The sequence below is a fragment of the Amblyomma maculatum genome, chromosome 2, assembly GCF_055883805.1.
Source record: "Amblyomma maculatum isolate TAMU_Amacu chromosome 2, ASM5588380v1, whole genome shotgun sequence".
Classification (NCBI taxonomy): domain Eukaryota; kingdom Metazoa; phylum Arthropoda; class Arachnida; order Ixodida; family Ixodidae; genus Amblyomma; species Amblyomma maculatum.
Window position 1 is genome coordinate 161061328 of NC_139345.1, and position 18727 is coordinate 161080054.

The 18727-nt window shown below is 45.8% G+C and overlaps 1 protein-coding gene across 9 annotated transcripts in view; it reads left to right on the top strand.

Moving 5' to 3' along the window:
- Positions 1–8433, top strand: part of LOC146200310 (carbohydrate sulfotransferase 4-like) — a 99406-nt gene extending 90973 nt beyond the window's left edge. For all 9 annotated transcript variants that reach the window (XM_084595484.1, XM_084595489.1, XM_084595490.1 and 6 more), the window contains one exon: positions 7496–8433. In XM_084595484.1, coding sequence (XP_084451610.1) covers positions 7496–8035 — 540 coding nt within the window. In that variant the 3' untranslated portion in view covers positions 8036–8433. The remainder of the gene's footprint in view (positions 1–7495) is intronic.
- The last annotated feature ends 10294 nt before the right edge of the window (positions 8434–18727 follow it).

Genomic DNA, 18727 nt, shown 5'->3' on the forward strand with positions numbered 1-18727 from the left:
AGAAAACTATAGAAGAGGTCCTGTCGCATTTTGGAGACGCTTCCACAGTTTTTGTAGGCAGGGAACTCAGTAGCTCATCGCTTGATTTCAGAGCTAGTGCCTCGAAAGTCATAAAAAGGGCTTCGCTGGATGGATGCCACATTCGAAGGCGTAGCAACTGGGAATAGTTCTCGATTTTCAGCTCCTTGTGGTTTTTCGGAAAGCTGTGTGGCCCAAGCCATCTATCTACCTGTGTCGCCAGCGCCTGGAAATCCGCTAGAAAGCCACGTGATCACGTGGAGGGACTCGAAAGAGCAGGGAGGAAGAGGAAAGCAAATGCAGTACTTGTCTAGTTGCAGTGACGTTAGAATGCCGAAGAACCTAAATTTGTGGCTCCACCTCTCGGCGACCGCAATAAGCACGAAAGGCGCGAAAAAAGAAACGATGCGGTTGTACCTGCTCAGGAACCGGGAAACGCGCAGTTGCATGCCGTTAGTTCCTTCATACGTGGCCTGCTGCACGCGGTTTAATATTGGCGCCAGAATGTACCAGCTATGTCGACTAGTGTTACTATAAATCGCTGTATGGTTTGCCTTGATCACATTTTTCATTGCCATTCTTCTTTAAAATCATAACTCCAAAATAATATTTCGCCTTTTTCTGAGACGTTTCTTTATATTCATCTTCTCAGGGAAGCTTTCCCTCTGTTGACATTCTTTCAGGTAAATGTCATGTCAGTAGCTTAGAAACGCTAGCCAAGGGCTCTATTCGCAAAGAGAGTTTTTATTTTTTACCTGAGCATCGTGGCAAAATATTATACTACTTTAAATAGAAGGAAAGCTCACATTTCTCGCAAGATTGGGTCTATCGTGTGGTGGGTGCCGTATTGCTACATAAACGTGGTGCCAAGTTTGTGTTATTCATCGAGAGTCTACGGGCAAAGAGCTTAGATCACTGTGTAAGGGCACAAATTGTACTTTAAAAGCAGTCTCAGTGACTGACACGTGTATTTTCTAGGATGAAAATTCACCCTTGGTGCCGCATTTTAAACACTGTGCCAAAGGGGAAAAGGGCAGCCGGTGCGGCCCGCCCAGTGTGACACACAGTCTCTCGCGTGGCGTCCCGCGTGATAGGCCAAATACACCTACAAATAGACAACGCCTGGAAATTTAAACACAGGTCAAGTAAGTGCGGTGATCGATACCTCCGCTGTGGTTGTTTCGGCTTCAGTGTGAACCTAATATTAGAAAGCATTACTTCTGTGGATAATTATCAGATTCAGCTAGCAGGGAAAACGCTGGCTACACGATATTCTTGGTGGCTGGAGGAGCACGGTTTTTATCACCCCGCTGAAATTGGTTTTCGTCCATACATAGATACAGAGAACAGATTGGCGGTAATGGCATCAGCAGTTTTGTCATCTGCCCGCAGCTGCAATGTGCGTACCATATTGGCAATGGACGTTGAAAAAGCATGCGACAACATCAGTCATGCTGCAATCCTGAACGCCATTGACATGCTCCACCTCCCTCCGAGAGTACGCAATTTTGTCGCATCATTTTTGGACGGAAGAACATTTGCAATACGCCTCAGTGGTGACGCAGTTGGTTCATTCGTTTCACTACGTAGCGTGCGCCAGGGATCAGTATTGCCACCGACATTGTTTAATATTGCTTTCATCCCACTGGCATGGCGTTTACATGACATCCCTGAAATCAAGTTTTTGCACTAAGCTGATGACATCACGGTATGGAGCACTCGCCAAGATCAGCTCACTCAGGAGGCTGCCCTTCAATGAACTTTAGACATTACCTCTGATTACACTTCTTCCATTGGCCTCCAGCTTTCCGTGTGTAAAACTACATACACGTGTGCCGCTAACCGCTGGGGACGCCGTAACCTTACTGCAAATCTAATTCGTCTTTGTCTATCAGGCACCCTACTACAGGAAAGTCCGAGCGTAAAAATTCTGGGCTTAACGATTCACCAATCAGGACCAGGGACCGCTTGGCTTTCTCAGGCAAAAAAAACAAACAAACAAGCTATTCAGTCTATGGATTTAATTAGAAGAATTGCTCCTAAAACGTATGACACTGGCTCGTCTGTTGCACACCAGTTGGTGAGGGCGGTGCAGCAACCACGTATTGTTTATAAAGCTCAGTTCTAACATCCTTCAAAAGTACAACTGGGTCGCCTTGAAGCCGTGAACCTAGAAGCTATGAGAACCATTACATGCCTTCCACGATTCACTCCGGTCATAGCATTATAGGAGAAATCGCAGCTCAACACCATCGATAAGCTGGTGCAGCAGCGTCGTTTTGCGCGCCTACTTAAAGCCTTCTTATCATATTCCATGCGGGCACTGAGGGCGTATTCAAATTCACATAATATTCTTCAGTCCCCTGCGCCAGTTATCCCTCCCTGAAAGTTTGTACATTTAGGCGACAACAAGCCAGCTGATAACCCCAGATCAATATCTAGCAGCTCGGCATCGTCCCTTCACCAGAGATTTGAAGAGTAAGATGCTCACCTGCCTCAAGAATCTATTGTAGTATACGTGGATGCAAGCATAGAAGGCTGTGAAACAAAAACAGCAATCTACTGGGCGTGGAGACCTAGCCTGAATCAGACCTCTACATGTAAACGTTCGGAACAACCTACATCTTTCTGCGCTGAGCTCGTGGCAGTTCAGTAGGCGCTCTGCTCCGAGGCCCCATTAATATGCTCCCTAGGGCCCAATCTGTGATCCGCACTGACGCACTTCAAGCAGTACGTTTGCTCAGAGGTGTCAGCCGTTGTCCGAAAACATGTCAAGACATTACCTAGCTTACGGCGCGCATCTCGCCGTGAGTACGTATTGGACCTTCTGCCTTCCCAAAGTCAAGCAGATTTAGCGACGCACCTCGTGACCCAAGACTCATCATTATCACGGCTCTTTGTTGTGGAGGATGCTACCTTCCTTTTATCAAGAAAGGAACACCTCCGGCGCCGCACACGCGCTCTTATTTCTCCGTGTGCGGTATCCCTCCCCAGTGGTCTCACCCGTGCAGAGGAGGTTCCATTTAGGAGGATCCGGGTCGGGGTTGCCCTCACATTCGCTGTCACTCGCACGTGGTCTCTCTTCAGTTACTTAAATCCCCGCCTAGGGTGTCCAATACGTAAAGACGAAAATGTTGAACCGACATTCACCATTTTCTGTGGGTCTGCCCAGCTCTGAAACCAACACAAACCCGGCACTTGACAATAACTGGCCTTTTAGAAAGCAATCCTGCCTCGTATCTCGCTTGGACGCAGGGACAACATCATCGCTCACTCTTGGACTTCATATAATCAGCCAACCTTTTTCCATTCATTTATTCATTAGCTCACCCTATTGCAAAAACCAGTGCCGCTGGGTGGCAGCGCCCCAGCGCCATACCTGATTATGGTCCCAGTATGACGCTGGACACTGGGCGCACTGGGACGCTCCGCGCTGGTGGCACTGTTCGCCCGAAAAAAAAAGACGTAGGATAAAAATTAAAAACTAAAAAGTAACGAAACAAGTTAGCTATATAAAAAAACCTAAAAAAAGTAAAACAAAAAATAGTGCACCAAGCGTGCCTCGAATTAAGTCCCTAGGTACATACCAATCACTAGCTCAGCACGCTAACCACTCGGCCACGCCGAGAACTGGATTTTCTTTGAACATTTCTGCATTTTATGTCATGACCCGCATTTATAAGGTTGGGACTTCATGTTTCGCAGTCTACAGGCCATTGCTACCGCTCTAACAATTGCAACTTCTTGATCATTTCAGTTTGCTGTCTGCTCTCACGACTTGCAACTAATGTTCTGGGTGCCTATGCGCGCTATTTTGTGCACTGGAATCATTTTAACATGTGGAGTTTGACATCGCTGGCAAATATACCAACGCCGGCTCTTGGGTGGTGCTCTGCTACCGTGGGCGTAATTTTCGCTGAACACGGAGCTTTAGTAGAAGCCTTCAAGGAAAAACGTGCGACCAAGCTTCAATACCGGCAAGCGCCGCAGCGATGACCCTAATTGCGTGTAACTAAACCTTATTTGTATGTAAACATTGCGGGAAGCGTTGCGATGACCGAGGGCTCGGCTGCTTGACACGCAGAGTAAGAAGGAGCGCAAAAGCTTGAGAAACACGCCAAATATGTATTACAAGCGCTGTATGTTGTTGCTTTTTCTCTCATGGATCCATCGCTCGGTAAACTACTCTCTTCCCCGTTTTAGTTTTTCTTTCTGCTGTTTATACTGGGCCGTGGTGCAGGCTACGCTCGCCTGCGATTGAGCCCGCATTGAACATTTTGACAGTAATCATTGTGTTAGAGTGCCCTTAAGATCAGCTGTGAAGTTGGTTATGCATGGTAGCCCACATTATTCAATTCCAGCTTTAGTAGTGCGTTAATCGTCAGTCTGTCATGAGATCGAGGCGCGGCGGTCGTTGTCTCTCTCGAAACGCTCGAAACGACCTATCGAAACATGGAAACTCTAGAAAAAAGATACTGCCTTTGTTTTCTTACAAATGCGCAACGACTTCGCAGCAAAAAGCGCTTGCTTGAACCATATTTTTCATATGCCCCCCGATGGTCGATTGGAAATACGCTGTTGCCCTGTTGGCCCCTGAGGGATGCTACTCCGGCTGACGCCGCAGGCCGCACCGGCTATACTGGGGCACTGGGACCAGTGCGGCCCAGCGCACATACAGCGCTTCTTCCAGTGCATCGCGGATGGCAGCGACACACCCAGCGTCAAAAGTCTAACCAAAGCGTTTTTCTCCCATCGCACCAGTGCAGCCAGTGTCTTGCCGTTACTGCTCCAGTGAATATCGCAGACCTCCAGCGTGCCCAGCAGATCCAGTGCAAAACCAGTGCGAAAATCTTACTGGTTTCGCACTGGAGACGCTGGTTTTTGCAATAGGGCATTCTTCATCTCATAGCCCACTGATGCCCTTAGGCAATAAATATCGTTAACAATAATGATCAGATTATAGACTCTATAAAAACATAGTCTCTTGTTTCTCCTCCACATTTGAAGAAAAAGCAGGCACGTCATGTCATAGATACTCCTCGCTATTCATTCCAACAGCAACATCAGTGCAGCCGTACTCCTTTTCCCGCGAGACATGGAACTAAAGCTTGGCCTCTTTGTCACTTAGAAGTTCGTTGTGGTCGTCGACGGTGACAGTGATTTCTAGCACACATTTCTTTTCTGCGCGCTAAATAACATGAAGCGGCTGAGCGACAGCGGAGAATGTCAAAACACCATTCTTCGCACTTATCAGAAGAATTCCCGTGTTAAGCCTTACATGTGGTTTGTTGTGAAAGAATGCACTGAGACATGAACGAAGGAAGAGCAAGAAAAAGGGATGCAGTAATGCATTTACTTACTAGGGACAATAGATTCATATCAGCACTGCGTGAAAAAAACATACAAAATGACACCTATCATGAAGTACACATGCGCATACCGATCACTCAAGATAAGCAACAAGACAAACACAGAAAAAGTAAAAATAATTTATTTGTTTCGCAACAGAAATATATACAATAAAATGTCTATTGTGCAATAAAGAATACAAAATAAATAGCTGCCTGCCAAAACCTCAGAGGATTTAACTGACAGCGCATGGCAGTCTGGTTACTGAAAACGGTGCAAAAATGTTAACGGAGAAAGCTAAATAAACATTTTAATCTCTTGAAGCTCTGATTGCTTGCTTAATCTCACACCCAAGACGAACACCGGTAGTTTATTAAATATGGCTGGAACAAAATATTGACGTGATCTTCTTCCGTATTCGGCAGCAGTTATAAGGATCATATATGGCTCACTGGGTCATTCACAAGTGCTTGATTGCATTAGTTTAGACAATCAGAGAGGTTAAGTTTGTTTAATTCATCAGCTTAAAGACGTCAGTATCTTTATTAAGAAACAAGCCATATGTCATTGTTGAAAATCAGAAACTCAAACTAGAATAATTCTAGAAGTCTATATAAAAGTACAATAGCCGTAAACAGTCCACAAAAAGGCCAGCGCACTGTAAGCGAAACCATGAACAAATTATTTTCGCACGGAGATTGGCATGAGATATCGCATTCTGTACAATACACATAAAAAACTAGCACATCTTTTGATATAGTGAGAGGAATGCGAGTTCCAAAGAAGATCTCCTAGAAACCAATCCCAGGTAGTTTACTGATGCGTATTTAATGAGATGGAACGTCCATGTATCTCAGGTTGATGTTTGAAAAAAAAACGATAATTACATCGTGGAAATGTTTTTTTTTTTTCATTGGGTTGGAATCATGCTACACTTGTTTTATTAGGGCAGATACAGATTGAGATAGCAGCGAACCAGTCCATAGCTTTAATTAACTTCTTTTGTAGGCAGCGTATTGCGAATGAGTGTCCTTTGTGGGCCGTCTTCGCTTGTGTCGGTTCTAATTAAAAAATACCTCATCTATTTCACACCATTCCACATTGTCGCCTACCCTGCACTAAGTTAACAGATTCAGTAAAGGTACGCGAAATAAATGACATTAAATGATGTAGCCTTCAAGCATGAGCACATGCCTTACCATGAGATGCAGAATTGATGCTGCAAGATGCTCTGCGTCTTGCAACAGTGTCGCAGAGGCGTATATGTGTTCTCGCTGCTCCTGGTATTTCATTAAGCCTACTCGTTTTTTGTCTGACCAAAATGGCTGGAGATTCAATGCTATAACACGCATGCCGATGTATCTGGGATAAGAAGAGATACTACGATTGCCAGGAAATATCCCCCTTTACCTATTTATGCCTTTAAATCCGCTCTTCGTCAGCTTTTGTTATCACACTAATCGTATTTTTCAAGGTAAACTATTCCAGTGCTATCCTTTATATCTTTTTATGAATTGTTTCTTATGTTTTCATTATGTGATTAGGTCTGTAACCGTTTTAATTACAACAATAGTGCCTTTAATAAATTCACGTTTCGTTCACCCAAACCCATTTATGTGAAATATAGTGTAAAATTTGCAACTGCTCAATATATGTTCACAATAATTATTATAGGAGGTCCCGTCCACAGTCCTTGACTTCGGGACCTCCTTCTGTATTCGTGTTTTGTTGACCTTTTACGTACAATAAACGAAACTTCAAATTAGGAGTTGGAGGTACTCACAGTATTTTCATCACATTGGTGCAGCGTGAAATGCTTGGTTGATTTCAAGCCGCTATGAAGGGTGTGTTCATGAAAAGTAATTCTGGAGGTTGGCAGAGTAGAATGTATATCAAAGTCCGATGGCTGAATTCTGGTACTTAGCGCATGTTAGCATTGCACAAAGAAGAATATAACTCTTGAGGCACTCTAATTGCATACGTCATTACAAACCACCAAAGACCTCGACCACTCACAGAGAGCTTTTAAGATGCTTTTTGAGAGAGGAGATAATGTTTAAAATAGACTGAGATTGTAGACAAAAAAAAAAACAGTTTGCTTGCACGTGTCCTATTGCTCATTGCGCAGGTGGCCGCCTGGCTCAAAAGAAACCCAGATATCGCACCCTCGGTTCGTGTTCTTCACTTGGTGCGGGACCCACGTGCTATGTACGTCTCACGTCAGAAACTTGATTGGTGCAAGGAGGATAAGACATGCGGCGACGCCGGCGAGCTGTGTGCCCAGATGCGTGCCGACCTCGACGCCTTCGATCAGATGCTCGGACAAATGGCGCCAGACAGGACGCACCGCATCCGCTTCGAGGACCTTGCTGCGGACGCTGCGAACGAGACGGTGCGTCTCTACGCCAAGCTTGGTTTGGACTACACGCTCTCCGTGTCCCAGTACCTCTTGAATCACACAACGGCTACCAAAGAGGACCTCAAGCACTTTCATTCGACGAGACGCAACACTGCCGATGTAGCCAACCAATGGATGAAGAAACTGCGTAGGAGGACAATAACCAAGATAGAACAAGTGTGTGGTGACGTGCTGAAAAGACTCGGGTACAAGTTGTATTCTATCAGGAAGGAGGATGTTGCGGCAAAAGAGGTTGCTTCAGTGAGGTAATAAATAAGAAATTAGGTGAAAGTTTTAGTAAATGTAAGCTTTGAGGGAACTATTTTGCGTAGCAAAGGCCATGTTAAGTATTTTGAAAGCAACACTATTTCAAGGAGTTCAAGGATGGTGACCTTTGATGCGCAATTCAGAAAAACTGTCTGAAGAAGAATGAAGTTTTCGAAAAGTTTATAGCAGCTTGAATTTGAGACTACGGAGTTGCATGAGGGAAGGAGTGAGAAAGTATAGTGAGATGAAGCAGTAAACAAATTTTTGAAGTATGGTCGTAGTCAAACGCACTAAGCCAGTGTGTATTTTTGATCAGTTGTATACTCGTATATGGTATTAGCCATGGAGCGAAAGTACCTTTTACTGCTTATGCACCAATAAAGCTTATCTCTTTTGTAAAATGTGAATTTTCATGCTTAAATTTCACAACTGAATAATTCCAAAATTCCAACTTAATGCAAACTTTCTGGCAGATAGCACGCACTAATTATACCCCGAAAAACGTCTGTGTTGTTCATTTTACTTAGTATATAGTGCACTTATTCTGCATAAGAATATTTTCTACATGTTGTTGAACGATATATATTATCTCAGAGCATCAGCGGGGTATGCAAGGAATGATGAAAGATAATAAATTAGTTGGAAATATTTGCTGATTTTATGAAGTCCAGGAGTTAGCGTTGGCGTGTTTCCCTCTGCGAGGAAGTACATCAGAAATTATTTCTCAGTGAAAGATCCGCTACCATCAGGTGCCGGATTCTGGTCGGTTACAGTGCTGGGCAGTCTAAGAAAAAAAGTGTTGAATGCCGGTCTTCAATGTCTCCGCGTTTGCATATTAGACTCCCTGAACAGGAGGAGGAGGAGTAGGAGGAGGAAAGGCAGGCAAGTTAACCGGAAGAAGAAACCGGTTTGCTAGTTTACACTAGGGAAAGAAGATGAATGGATAAAAAAGTAGGTTAAAAGGGAGTTACAGGAATATGAAGTCCGTATAGCGTGCGGCAAAATCACAGCCTGCCATGCAGGCAAGTGATTTTCAAGCGGAGCAGTGCCTGGGAGTCCATCACTGTCAACAATCGCCGCGGCCAGAGACACAATGTTATTTTCGGTCAGCTGGCGTCCATCTAGACGCTCCAACGCACTCCAGAGAGATAGTCGTTCGGCACTGCAGGTGGGGCACTGACATGGAATATGGGCTATAGTCTCATCGCAGTCGCAGTGGCACTTTCGGGGCTACTAGCCATACCTATCACAACTGATTAATATTTGCTGAAAGCTACACCAACCCACAGGCGGCAAAGCAATGCTGCTTCAGGCCATGGTTGGCCTGGTGAATGCCGGAGCGTCAGGTCAGGGTCCGGGGGTATTAAGCAGCAATTTGCAAACAGATCAGAAGTTCACAATTACCGCCGTCTAAACGGTACAACGAGGAAGGACGTGTACCCTCTCCCGCTCATCGACAACACATTAGACCGGCTTTGTAATGCAAGCTGCTTCTCATCGATGGACATAAAGAGCGGGTACTTTCAAATAGAAGGGGATCAAAGAGATTGCGTGAAGACCGCATTCATCACACCAGACGGCCTCTTCGAGTGTGATGCCAAGGTAATGTCAGCGAGTAATCGATAATGTTCTGTAAAACTCCAAGATAAGCGATTTGGTAGATAACTAAGCAAAAAACAGCGCCACAACGGAGACAAGATGGTAGAAAGAAGACGGGACTAGCGCTGACTAGCATCTAAAGATTTTATTCAAAAGAACATAAGTATGTACTCTATTCACAACCAAGAGCACGCATGAGCAGAACAGCACTGATACCTGATAACTTGAAACTTAACGATCAAAATACCGCAGTTCAGGATTCTGTAAAAGCACCGTGATAAATTAACCAGGGAAATCAGCGAGGCGTTTCACATTCACAAAAACCGCAACACATGCTTTAGCACCCCTTCTGTTTTCATTCATTACTGTGAACTGCGGTATCTTAATTGTTTAGTTTCAAGTTATCCGGTATAAGTGCTGTTAGTTCTGCTCATACGTGCTCTTGGTTGTGGATGGAGCATATAATTGTGTTCTTTTCAATAAAAGCATCCGTTGCTAGTCAGTGCTGGTCGCGTCTTCTTTCTACCAGCTTGTCTCCATTGTTGTGCTGTTTTTTTGTTCAATCGATAACGTACTGGCTGGCTTGAAGGGGCATATTTGTTTGGGGTGCTTAGACGACATTGTTCTTTTAACTTCAACCTTTGAAGACCTCGACGCAATCGAGTCGCCAGGGCTAACGTTCAAAGCAGAAAAGTGCCACTTTGCTTACCAGCAGCTGTTGTTCCTGGGCTATATCGAGCACGGTGCTCGTCCAGACGCAAACAAAACAGCAGCGATCGCGCAGTTTCCGCAGCCCGGGCACAAGAAAGTTGTGGATCAATTTGACGGGCTATGCGCGCATTACCGATGATTCATCAATAACTTTTCACACGTCGCCGAATCTTTGACGCTGCTTACAAAGGCAGAAGTTCCAGTGAGTGGAAAGCACCGCAAGCAGAAGCCTTCGAGGAACTCAAGCGCCGCTTACAGTCCCCACCTGTTTTTAGTCATTGTGATGAAAACGCTGAGACAAATTCATACCGATGCCAGCAGCGTGGGTATAGGCGCCGTCCTCGTCCAGAGGAAAGCCGGGGTAGAAAACATTATCGCTTACGCTAGCAGATTCCTTTAAAAAGCCGAAACCAATTATTCGATGACGAAGAAGGAATTCCTCGTAATCATCTGGGACACGTCGAAGTGCCATCCGTGCCTATATGGTCGACCACTCAATACAGTAATCTATCACCATGCGCTCTGCTGGCTCCCCAGTTTGAAAGACCCTTCCGGCCGCCTTGCACGACGGAGCTTACGCCTACAAGAATTCGACATCACTGTGGTGTACGAGTTTGGTCGAAAGCATTCTGACGCAGACTGCTTTTCATGGGCCCCCGTTGACGCGCCTCCGAAGGAAGACGACGACGACGCTTTCTTGGGACCGCTAAGAACCACCCCTTTGGAGGGCAGCAGCGCTCGGACGCTGCTGCTCTGTTTGAGCGCTGCTCTGTGCGCTGGACAGCGCGAGCAACAGCTCGAGCGCTGTCCGAGCTGCTGCTCTGTCCGAGAGCCTTCGGACGATTAGCACTGGGTGTCCATGGCAAAACCACAAATGAGGCGATACTGGCAGATATGGGCTAGATATCTTTCGAGGAAAGGGAAGCTCAGAGTAAGATATGTGGTGAACGCCTGAGGAAATTGGACAGCAATTGATGGGCAGCTAAAGTATTTAAATAGCTATACCTAAAAAGCGTTGACTCACAAAGGAGGAAAAGAAGCAGGAAACTAACCAGTAAGTATGCTGGCCACAAGGACGAAGAAATAAAGAGCGTTGAGCAACAGCTGAAAAACACAGAAGGTAAACATTAGATAAAATTTAATGAAAATGAAAAAGAGTATGGAACTATACCGAAAGTGGAAAAGGCAGATCAGGAAGGATTTCTTTGAAAACTCAGGAGGCAGTGCCCTACTTTTTGAAGCTAGATCAGTGTGCCTTAGAACACGCAGCTACAAGAAGAAATTTAACAATGAAGATGACGCATCTGCAGTATGTGGTAAGTCCACCGAAACAATTGACCATATTATACTCGAATGTAATGGTATCCATCCGGAAGTCGATGCAGACGCAGTGACTCTTCCTGGAGCTTTGGGGTTTAGAGATACCAGTGGCCGGTTGAATAAACCGGCGGTGGAAGCTAGGAAGAAACGACTGGAAGATTGGTGGCTTAAAAGCAGAAAGGTGACATAATGTTAGTAATTTCGAAATGAAAGTTCCATAAATTGAATGATGGTATAGTGAACCAATCTAAAATAATAATTAAGATATAGGGGGGGGGGGGAAATGAGCATGATAGCAACAGCCACCACCCCATTTCAAATGGGACGCTCCTATATTCCATCCATACAACCATAAGCAGCGGCATTTATCCAATAAACGCTTGTTGATTCCGTGCAGCTCGACTCGGCGTCTGTTCATTACACTCAGCAAAAAGATAATTCAGCCGTGCACATGCCTTTGCCGAAGTAGGGTCTCGCGTAGTGGCCATCTTACCTTGGCGGCAATAAGCCTGCAATTTTAGCAGACCGAGATCTTTTGCCGGCTGACCAACAACAACCAGATGGCTGTCGTAGTATTGTTAAGCGCCCAACAACGAGTCTTGACTAATCTGAAGGAGACAGTCCAGAAACAAGTGAAGACTGTCCGAGATGATTACAGAACATTTTCGCCGTTAGGGGTGGAGACGCGATGGATGGAGAACGGTGCGATAGAGTGATGATCACGCTCCCAGCGCTCTGCCTCCATGTACAATGACAGAGAATCTGGACTCGACCACATGTCAAGTCTGGAGCCTAGATATGTCACAAGCTGCCAGTTATAACGCAGAAGATAAGGCATCCCCCCGTTCCTGTGATCATTCTCTGACATGATTCTCCGGGGAAATGCCGAGCTAGCCGCGCAATCATCATTAAGCTTGCGGCGCATCATACCGAGTGCAAGTGTATTCTGGGGAGATTCATTCTCTCGGTTGTCACTCTCGAGGCAACTTACTCTGGTAAAGTAAGGCTTTTTGAGACCGCGATGAAGACTTCTCGTCTCTTCGTACACCGTTACTATCGAAAGAGTGTCCGACTAAGGAGCATTTTCGGAACTGCAAAATTGTGAAAGTTTTCGCCACAGAATGGCTGATAAATCAGGAATGCTGTCACCACTGTTTAAGCATTCATTCTATTTACTATGTTATTCATTGTACCTGTAAAATCCATGTAACTCTTTGCTACCGTTATTTTAATTTGAATACATGTTTTAATATTGCGGCGAAACCCTCAAAACTGTATTTGTTGTTTTTCAACTGCCGCCGGCATACAGGCTTATCACTCTGATTCTTGATCGCGTATCAGTTCCGTGATCTTTGTTGGTTAATGATCGATGTCGCCAGTCACACCTTTATCAGTTTCATTGTAGCGCAAGATGCACCGAGATCTATCTCGGCAGATTCCGGCCACTCGACTGTCTTTCCACAATGTTCCAGCCCGTGCTGGTAGCTGTTTGCGACGTTATCTAGATTGTTCTGTGCAGCCTTTAAATTGAGCGTTGACGATTGTGACGGGCATTCTTTGTTCGACGATCGACCAACACGTTTGCTGGTATCGCCGCCGCCGAGTTGCTTAGTTCTTTTGCGGGCGCAAGTCAGCCCAATAAAGAGTTAATTTCCGTACCATCAAGCCTGTGTCTTCATTTGCGTCATCGACCCTGGTCACCACCACGTGACACTTTATTTTACAGCCTTCTTAGTCACTGTAATTTTTTGACGGAATTCTCTGGAGTAATTTACTTTATTATCTCTTATAATGAACTTGTCGTGGCAGTTTTTACTGTTGTGTGTATACTATAGTGCAATAACTCCCTCATACAGATACACACAGGTTTTCGACAAAAGAGGCGGTTGTGAACGTATTCATTACTTATGCACAGACACAGGTGCTTCACGGCTTGACCGGCCTAGATTTTAACTGTGTCTGGAAACCTCATTTAGAGGGACGGCGGATAGTCGTGAAGGAAATACCGCGTCTGTGTCCACAGGAAAAGAGAAGGTTTGTGACAAGGTAGCACTGGGCGCGTGGAGCATAGGACGCATTGCTCGCCCACAACGGTTGAGCAAAACAAACACGGCATCCTTGATGGTGCCCAGCTCATGCCTACTACGAGGGCTCGAATCGGGATATCCCCAACCAGGGTTAGGGCAAGACGAATTATCCAAGGTTCAAAGGGTTCAAATGAACCGGGTCCACCGTTCCCAAGAACCCCCTGAGAGCTGTAAAAAATGGCGGGCTTGGAGGCTTGTTTCAAAAATAAATAGTTAAATCATCATCTTCCTGATTTCCCATGCTTAAACTTAGGGCTTAGGTATTGCAATGTAGATTGCTCTAAAACGGCTCGTCTTATTGTGTGCTTAATCCCAAAGCCAGCCCCGTATTTCGCCAGCGAAAATGTGAAAATACAAAACTTTGTATTCGTCCAAATGAATGAAAAAAAAAAAGAAAACAAAACAGTCTTGGGTAGTTCTAACTGCTCTCAGTTGGTTTCAGCTGGTGCTGGCTGGTACTCAATGATATCAGCTAGTATCAAGTGCCTACCAGCTGGAAATCAGCCATTCCGACTTGGGGTTAAAGTGGTATTAATAGGTTTTAGCTGGCTTTCTGTTGGGTGTCAGCTAGCCGCTCATACCACCTCATAAATCAACTGACCTCTGTCATTACTGCTTTTGAGGTCAGCTTTGCGTTTGAATAATCTCAGCGCAATCAGCCAAAGCTTCGACGAAACCAATAAATTATTAGTTAGAGATTATGACTGGCCATAGGTAACAGCGGCTACAGTAATTTGTAGCTGCTGTGTGCAGAGAAGCCAGATTCTCAGGTGGCTGAGAGTTGAAGATCTCATCAAGAACTCTTTCTGGAAAATCTCAAAAACACTGATTGAAAAGTTGCTTGACTTGCCCCAGAAGTGCTACTTGGGGTGAAATTATAACGCAGGTAATTCACAGAGGTCTGAGCTAGATTTGAAAATTTTACGTGGAGCCGATAATTTACAAACAGTTTTCAAAAGTGGTCCTGGCTATCGCTCGTGGCCGATTTGGGCCACACATCGCCTCGCGGAAGACCCCCTCCCATTGATTTCAGTTAGGTTGTTGGGCGCACCCGCTCATTGAACTCTCCCATTGTGAGTGAGCGGGATCAGACGCTGTTAAAGTTCACTACTAGTTCACTTTAGCGTGGTGGGGTGAGGTCGCTACTAGTTTTTGTTTATTTTTCTTGCGCGCCGGCGTGGGCTGATACGAAAAAGGGGGGAGAGGGGGAGCATCACTTCTGATCACTCATATATGTTCCGTGCAAATGAAGCTAGTTTTAAAGTGTTTGCGTTGCAGACAGGATTGATGGGATACAATAACCAGTCGGCGTTTTAATATTCTTGTAAATAGCTTTCCATTGAATGAAAAAATTAGACATGCTATGTGATTACCCGCCCTACTAAAAAGCAGAACTCTTGTGAAACGTTTAAACTTTTATTTTCCCATTGTGTAAATATATATTTCTAAAAAATAGGAAAGGGCAAACAAGGACAGTGCATGTACGCGAACGTTAATCGGCATTGGGAGGATGCAAAGAGGTGCCATAAACGCTCTCCTATATTAATACACTTAAAGGAGAAGCTCCCTATTTTCAGCGCCCACCCTATTCCGACCGCCGTCTACAGTGGTGGTAGTTTCTAGGTGGAGTGAGTTGTTATGCTATTTCGTAAAATGTACACTTTTTCTGTAAATTGAAATCAGAAATGTGCGCGGTACATACAAAATTACTTCCTTCCATTTTGAAAGTGAAAGTTAAGTGCAAAATATAAATATGCTGGCTCTGCAAATGGGGACGATCTGCATAAATTTATAGATATATTATGGAATTTAAGAGTGTGCTAAAACTTTATTTTTGTTTCCACTTAAGTAGTAATCTCATTTTCTACAGGTGCCACAATTTCGAAAAGGTATATCTCTCAGCATTATGGCAGCGCTTGGAGTAATAAACATTATTTTGTGTGCTGTACGTCACCATAGAGAACATATTGCTACTAAGATGACGAATCGGGCAGTGGCGCGGGGCGGAGCGCTCGGACCACGCCCGCTGGCCATTAAAGCATCATCCATAGTCATGTCATCACGTCGTTCTGTTTCTGTTGTATCGCCGTGTTCCATCGCTAACATATTTCATCGTCATGTGTGTTGTAGCGGCGTGTGCCGCAGATGTACACGGACTGCCAAGCAACCAAGAAAATCCCCTTTATTTCAACATGCAGTCACTTATATACACAGAGCGACACTGGTGCCTCTGGCGGCCGGAGATCACAAACTCGAACCGAAACCAAATATACAACAATGTCGTCATGTCGTTCCATTTCTGTTGTGTCGCCGTGTTCCATCGCTTGTCATGCCACCACGTAGCATTTGGTTGGAGGTGCGGCTCATCCCCATCCTCGCCTAGCACCGTCGAAGCCAACTGTACGCCGGGTCCATCTACCTTAAGCCCGTGGAGATCGCCGCCCAGCTCTGCCACAGCCATTTTTAGTCAGACCCGACCAGCCGCTGTCCCCAGCCTCGTCCCCAGCCCTGACCACAACACACGACGACCAGGAAGAGCCCAAAGCCGACCCTACCGACCCCACGACGAAGCGACCTCACGACCACTCGAGCAAAGACAGCACCCCCGCCCAAGCCGTTCGGCGTGCCCATGAGCCTTGGCCTTCGGCAAACGGTGAAGATTGGACTTGATGCTTCGGTGGAAGCATTCTTCTCATCTTTGCATTAATTGTGGTGTTCAGCGTTTCATGTCCCAATCCTGTGTCTGTGTTCATCGCTACGTCATGCACTGGATTACTAGCAATCGATCGGGACGATCGCTCGGTGGCCCGCGGTAATGCTACGAAGATGACGAAGCGGGCAGTGGAGCGGGGCGGAGCGCTCGCGCCAGGCCCGCTGGCCATTAAAGCATACTTCATCGTCATGTCATCACGTCGTTCTGTTTCTGTTGTGCCGCTGTGTTCCATCGCTTGTCATGTCACCACGTAACAATGTCGAAGATTCTGTAGAAACACTGCCTTATCGGCGAGCTTCTATTCGTCTTGCTGCATAAATTCAGACATTTATTATATGATCGGCAGCACATCTTGCGGGAATGTGCAAACACCTTATGGCCTTCTGTGCATTCGCCTGCGCACACTCGCAGCTAATCATCCTGCCCTATCGAATGAGTTTTAAAATAAGCACTAGCAAAAAAAAATATTTTTCGTGAGTGCGCATTCTAATAATAAAGGGAGCAAGATGTGTGTCCTATCAATTTCTAAAATAGCTAACTCTAGATGCCCGTGTGCTCTGCAGGAAAGGATATGCCCAGGTGCTGTTCATAAATAGTCCGCAGATTCCTCGAGTAAGTTATGCTGTTTGTTGTCTGCAGGAAATTCTAAAGCGCGTGAAGTCTGAAACATGACAACAGAGCCAGCGCGAGGCAGCGTTGTGGGGGAGGGGTTATAGGGGCCCCATTTATTTTTTTGAGCCGGGCCCTCATAACTGATAATCCGGCCTTGGGTTAGGGGCTTTGAAGTCGCCTACGTCTAACTCGGACACCCAGAGTACAACAGATGGCCACGTACTAACCAGGTAATTTTAATACAAAACGACGCGCTACCGGCTGCCTTGAGTGTAACAACCAGGTAGGGGTTTCAGAAACCTCACAGCTAATTGATATAATGTGGACCAGGTTTGGACAGAAGGCATGCTTGAGGAAAATATGCATGAATATATATATATATATATATATATATATATATATATATATATATATATATATATATATATATATATATATATATATATATATATTGAAGAGGGGTTTATTGGGCGTTATTCGGAGGACTGGAGACGGCGACCGGTGGCACATGACGATCGTAGAGCGAAGCACAATATCGTCCGAACAAGGCGGTCCGAGCTCTCAGTGCGCGCGCCAGCTGATCGGCTTCTTCATCGTCGTTAGCGTCGGCGCTGTATCATCTTCTTCCTTACAATTGCCCCGGCGGATAGAGGGAGGCATCCTGGCGACTTAGGGCGAGGGTATCACAAGGGATCGTATTATGGCTTAAGTCGACTGACGTGAACAACTTCTCGCCCGCGGCGACGGTGGTCTGAAGAAGGCATTGCCGGCTCCATGACGTAGCTAACTGGTGATGTATGCTCTAATACACGATAAGGGCCATTATACTTTGCAGATAATTTGGAATCAGCCGGAACACAGAGCCAAACGAGTGTGTTGGTAGGAAAGTCAGCAGCGGGCTTTCCGTGATCGCTCTCATGTCGGCGAAGATCTTGAATGTCCGACGTGAATGAGCGAGCCAGCTGACGGCACTGCTCAGCATTACGGGCAACAGCAGAAAGAGAAGTATACTCTGAACTGTCGGGGGGTAAGGAAGTATGGTGTCCAGTAGACAGGAAGGCTCACGGCCGTATAGGAGAAAGAATGGGGAAAATCCAATCGTTGCCTGAAACGCTGTGTTATAGGCATAGGTGATGTACGGAAGCACCTGATCCAAATAAGACGCGTCAGAAGAAACGTACAGCGCGAGCTTGTCACGAAGAGTTCGGTTAAACCTTTCTGTGAGGCCGTTGGTTTGAGGATGGTAAGCTGTGGTGGTTTGATGTATTGTTTGACACGCTTCCAACAGCTCGTTAACCACTTGAGATAGGAGGACGCAGCCACGGCCGCTGAGAAGTTCACGAGGAGCATCGTGGCGAAGAACGAAGTAACGCAGGATGAAGGAGGCGATCTCACGAGCACTAGACGTAGGCAGGGCTGCAGTCGCCGCGTAGCGAGTGAGGTGATCCATGGCGACTATTATCCAGCCGTTGCCGAATGTCGAAGATGGAAGGGGGCCATAGAGGTCGATGCCAACACGCTCAAAGGGTCGCGCTGGACAAGACAATGGCTGTAATGGGCCGGCGGAGGGGCGGGGAGACGACCTCCGCTGCTGACAATCAGTACAGGAGCGAATATAGCGGCGGACAAAGTTGTACATCCCCCGCCAGTAGT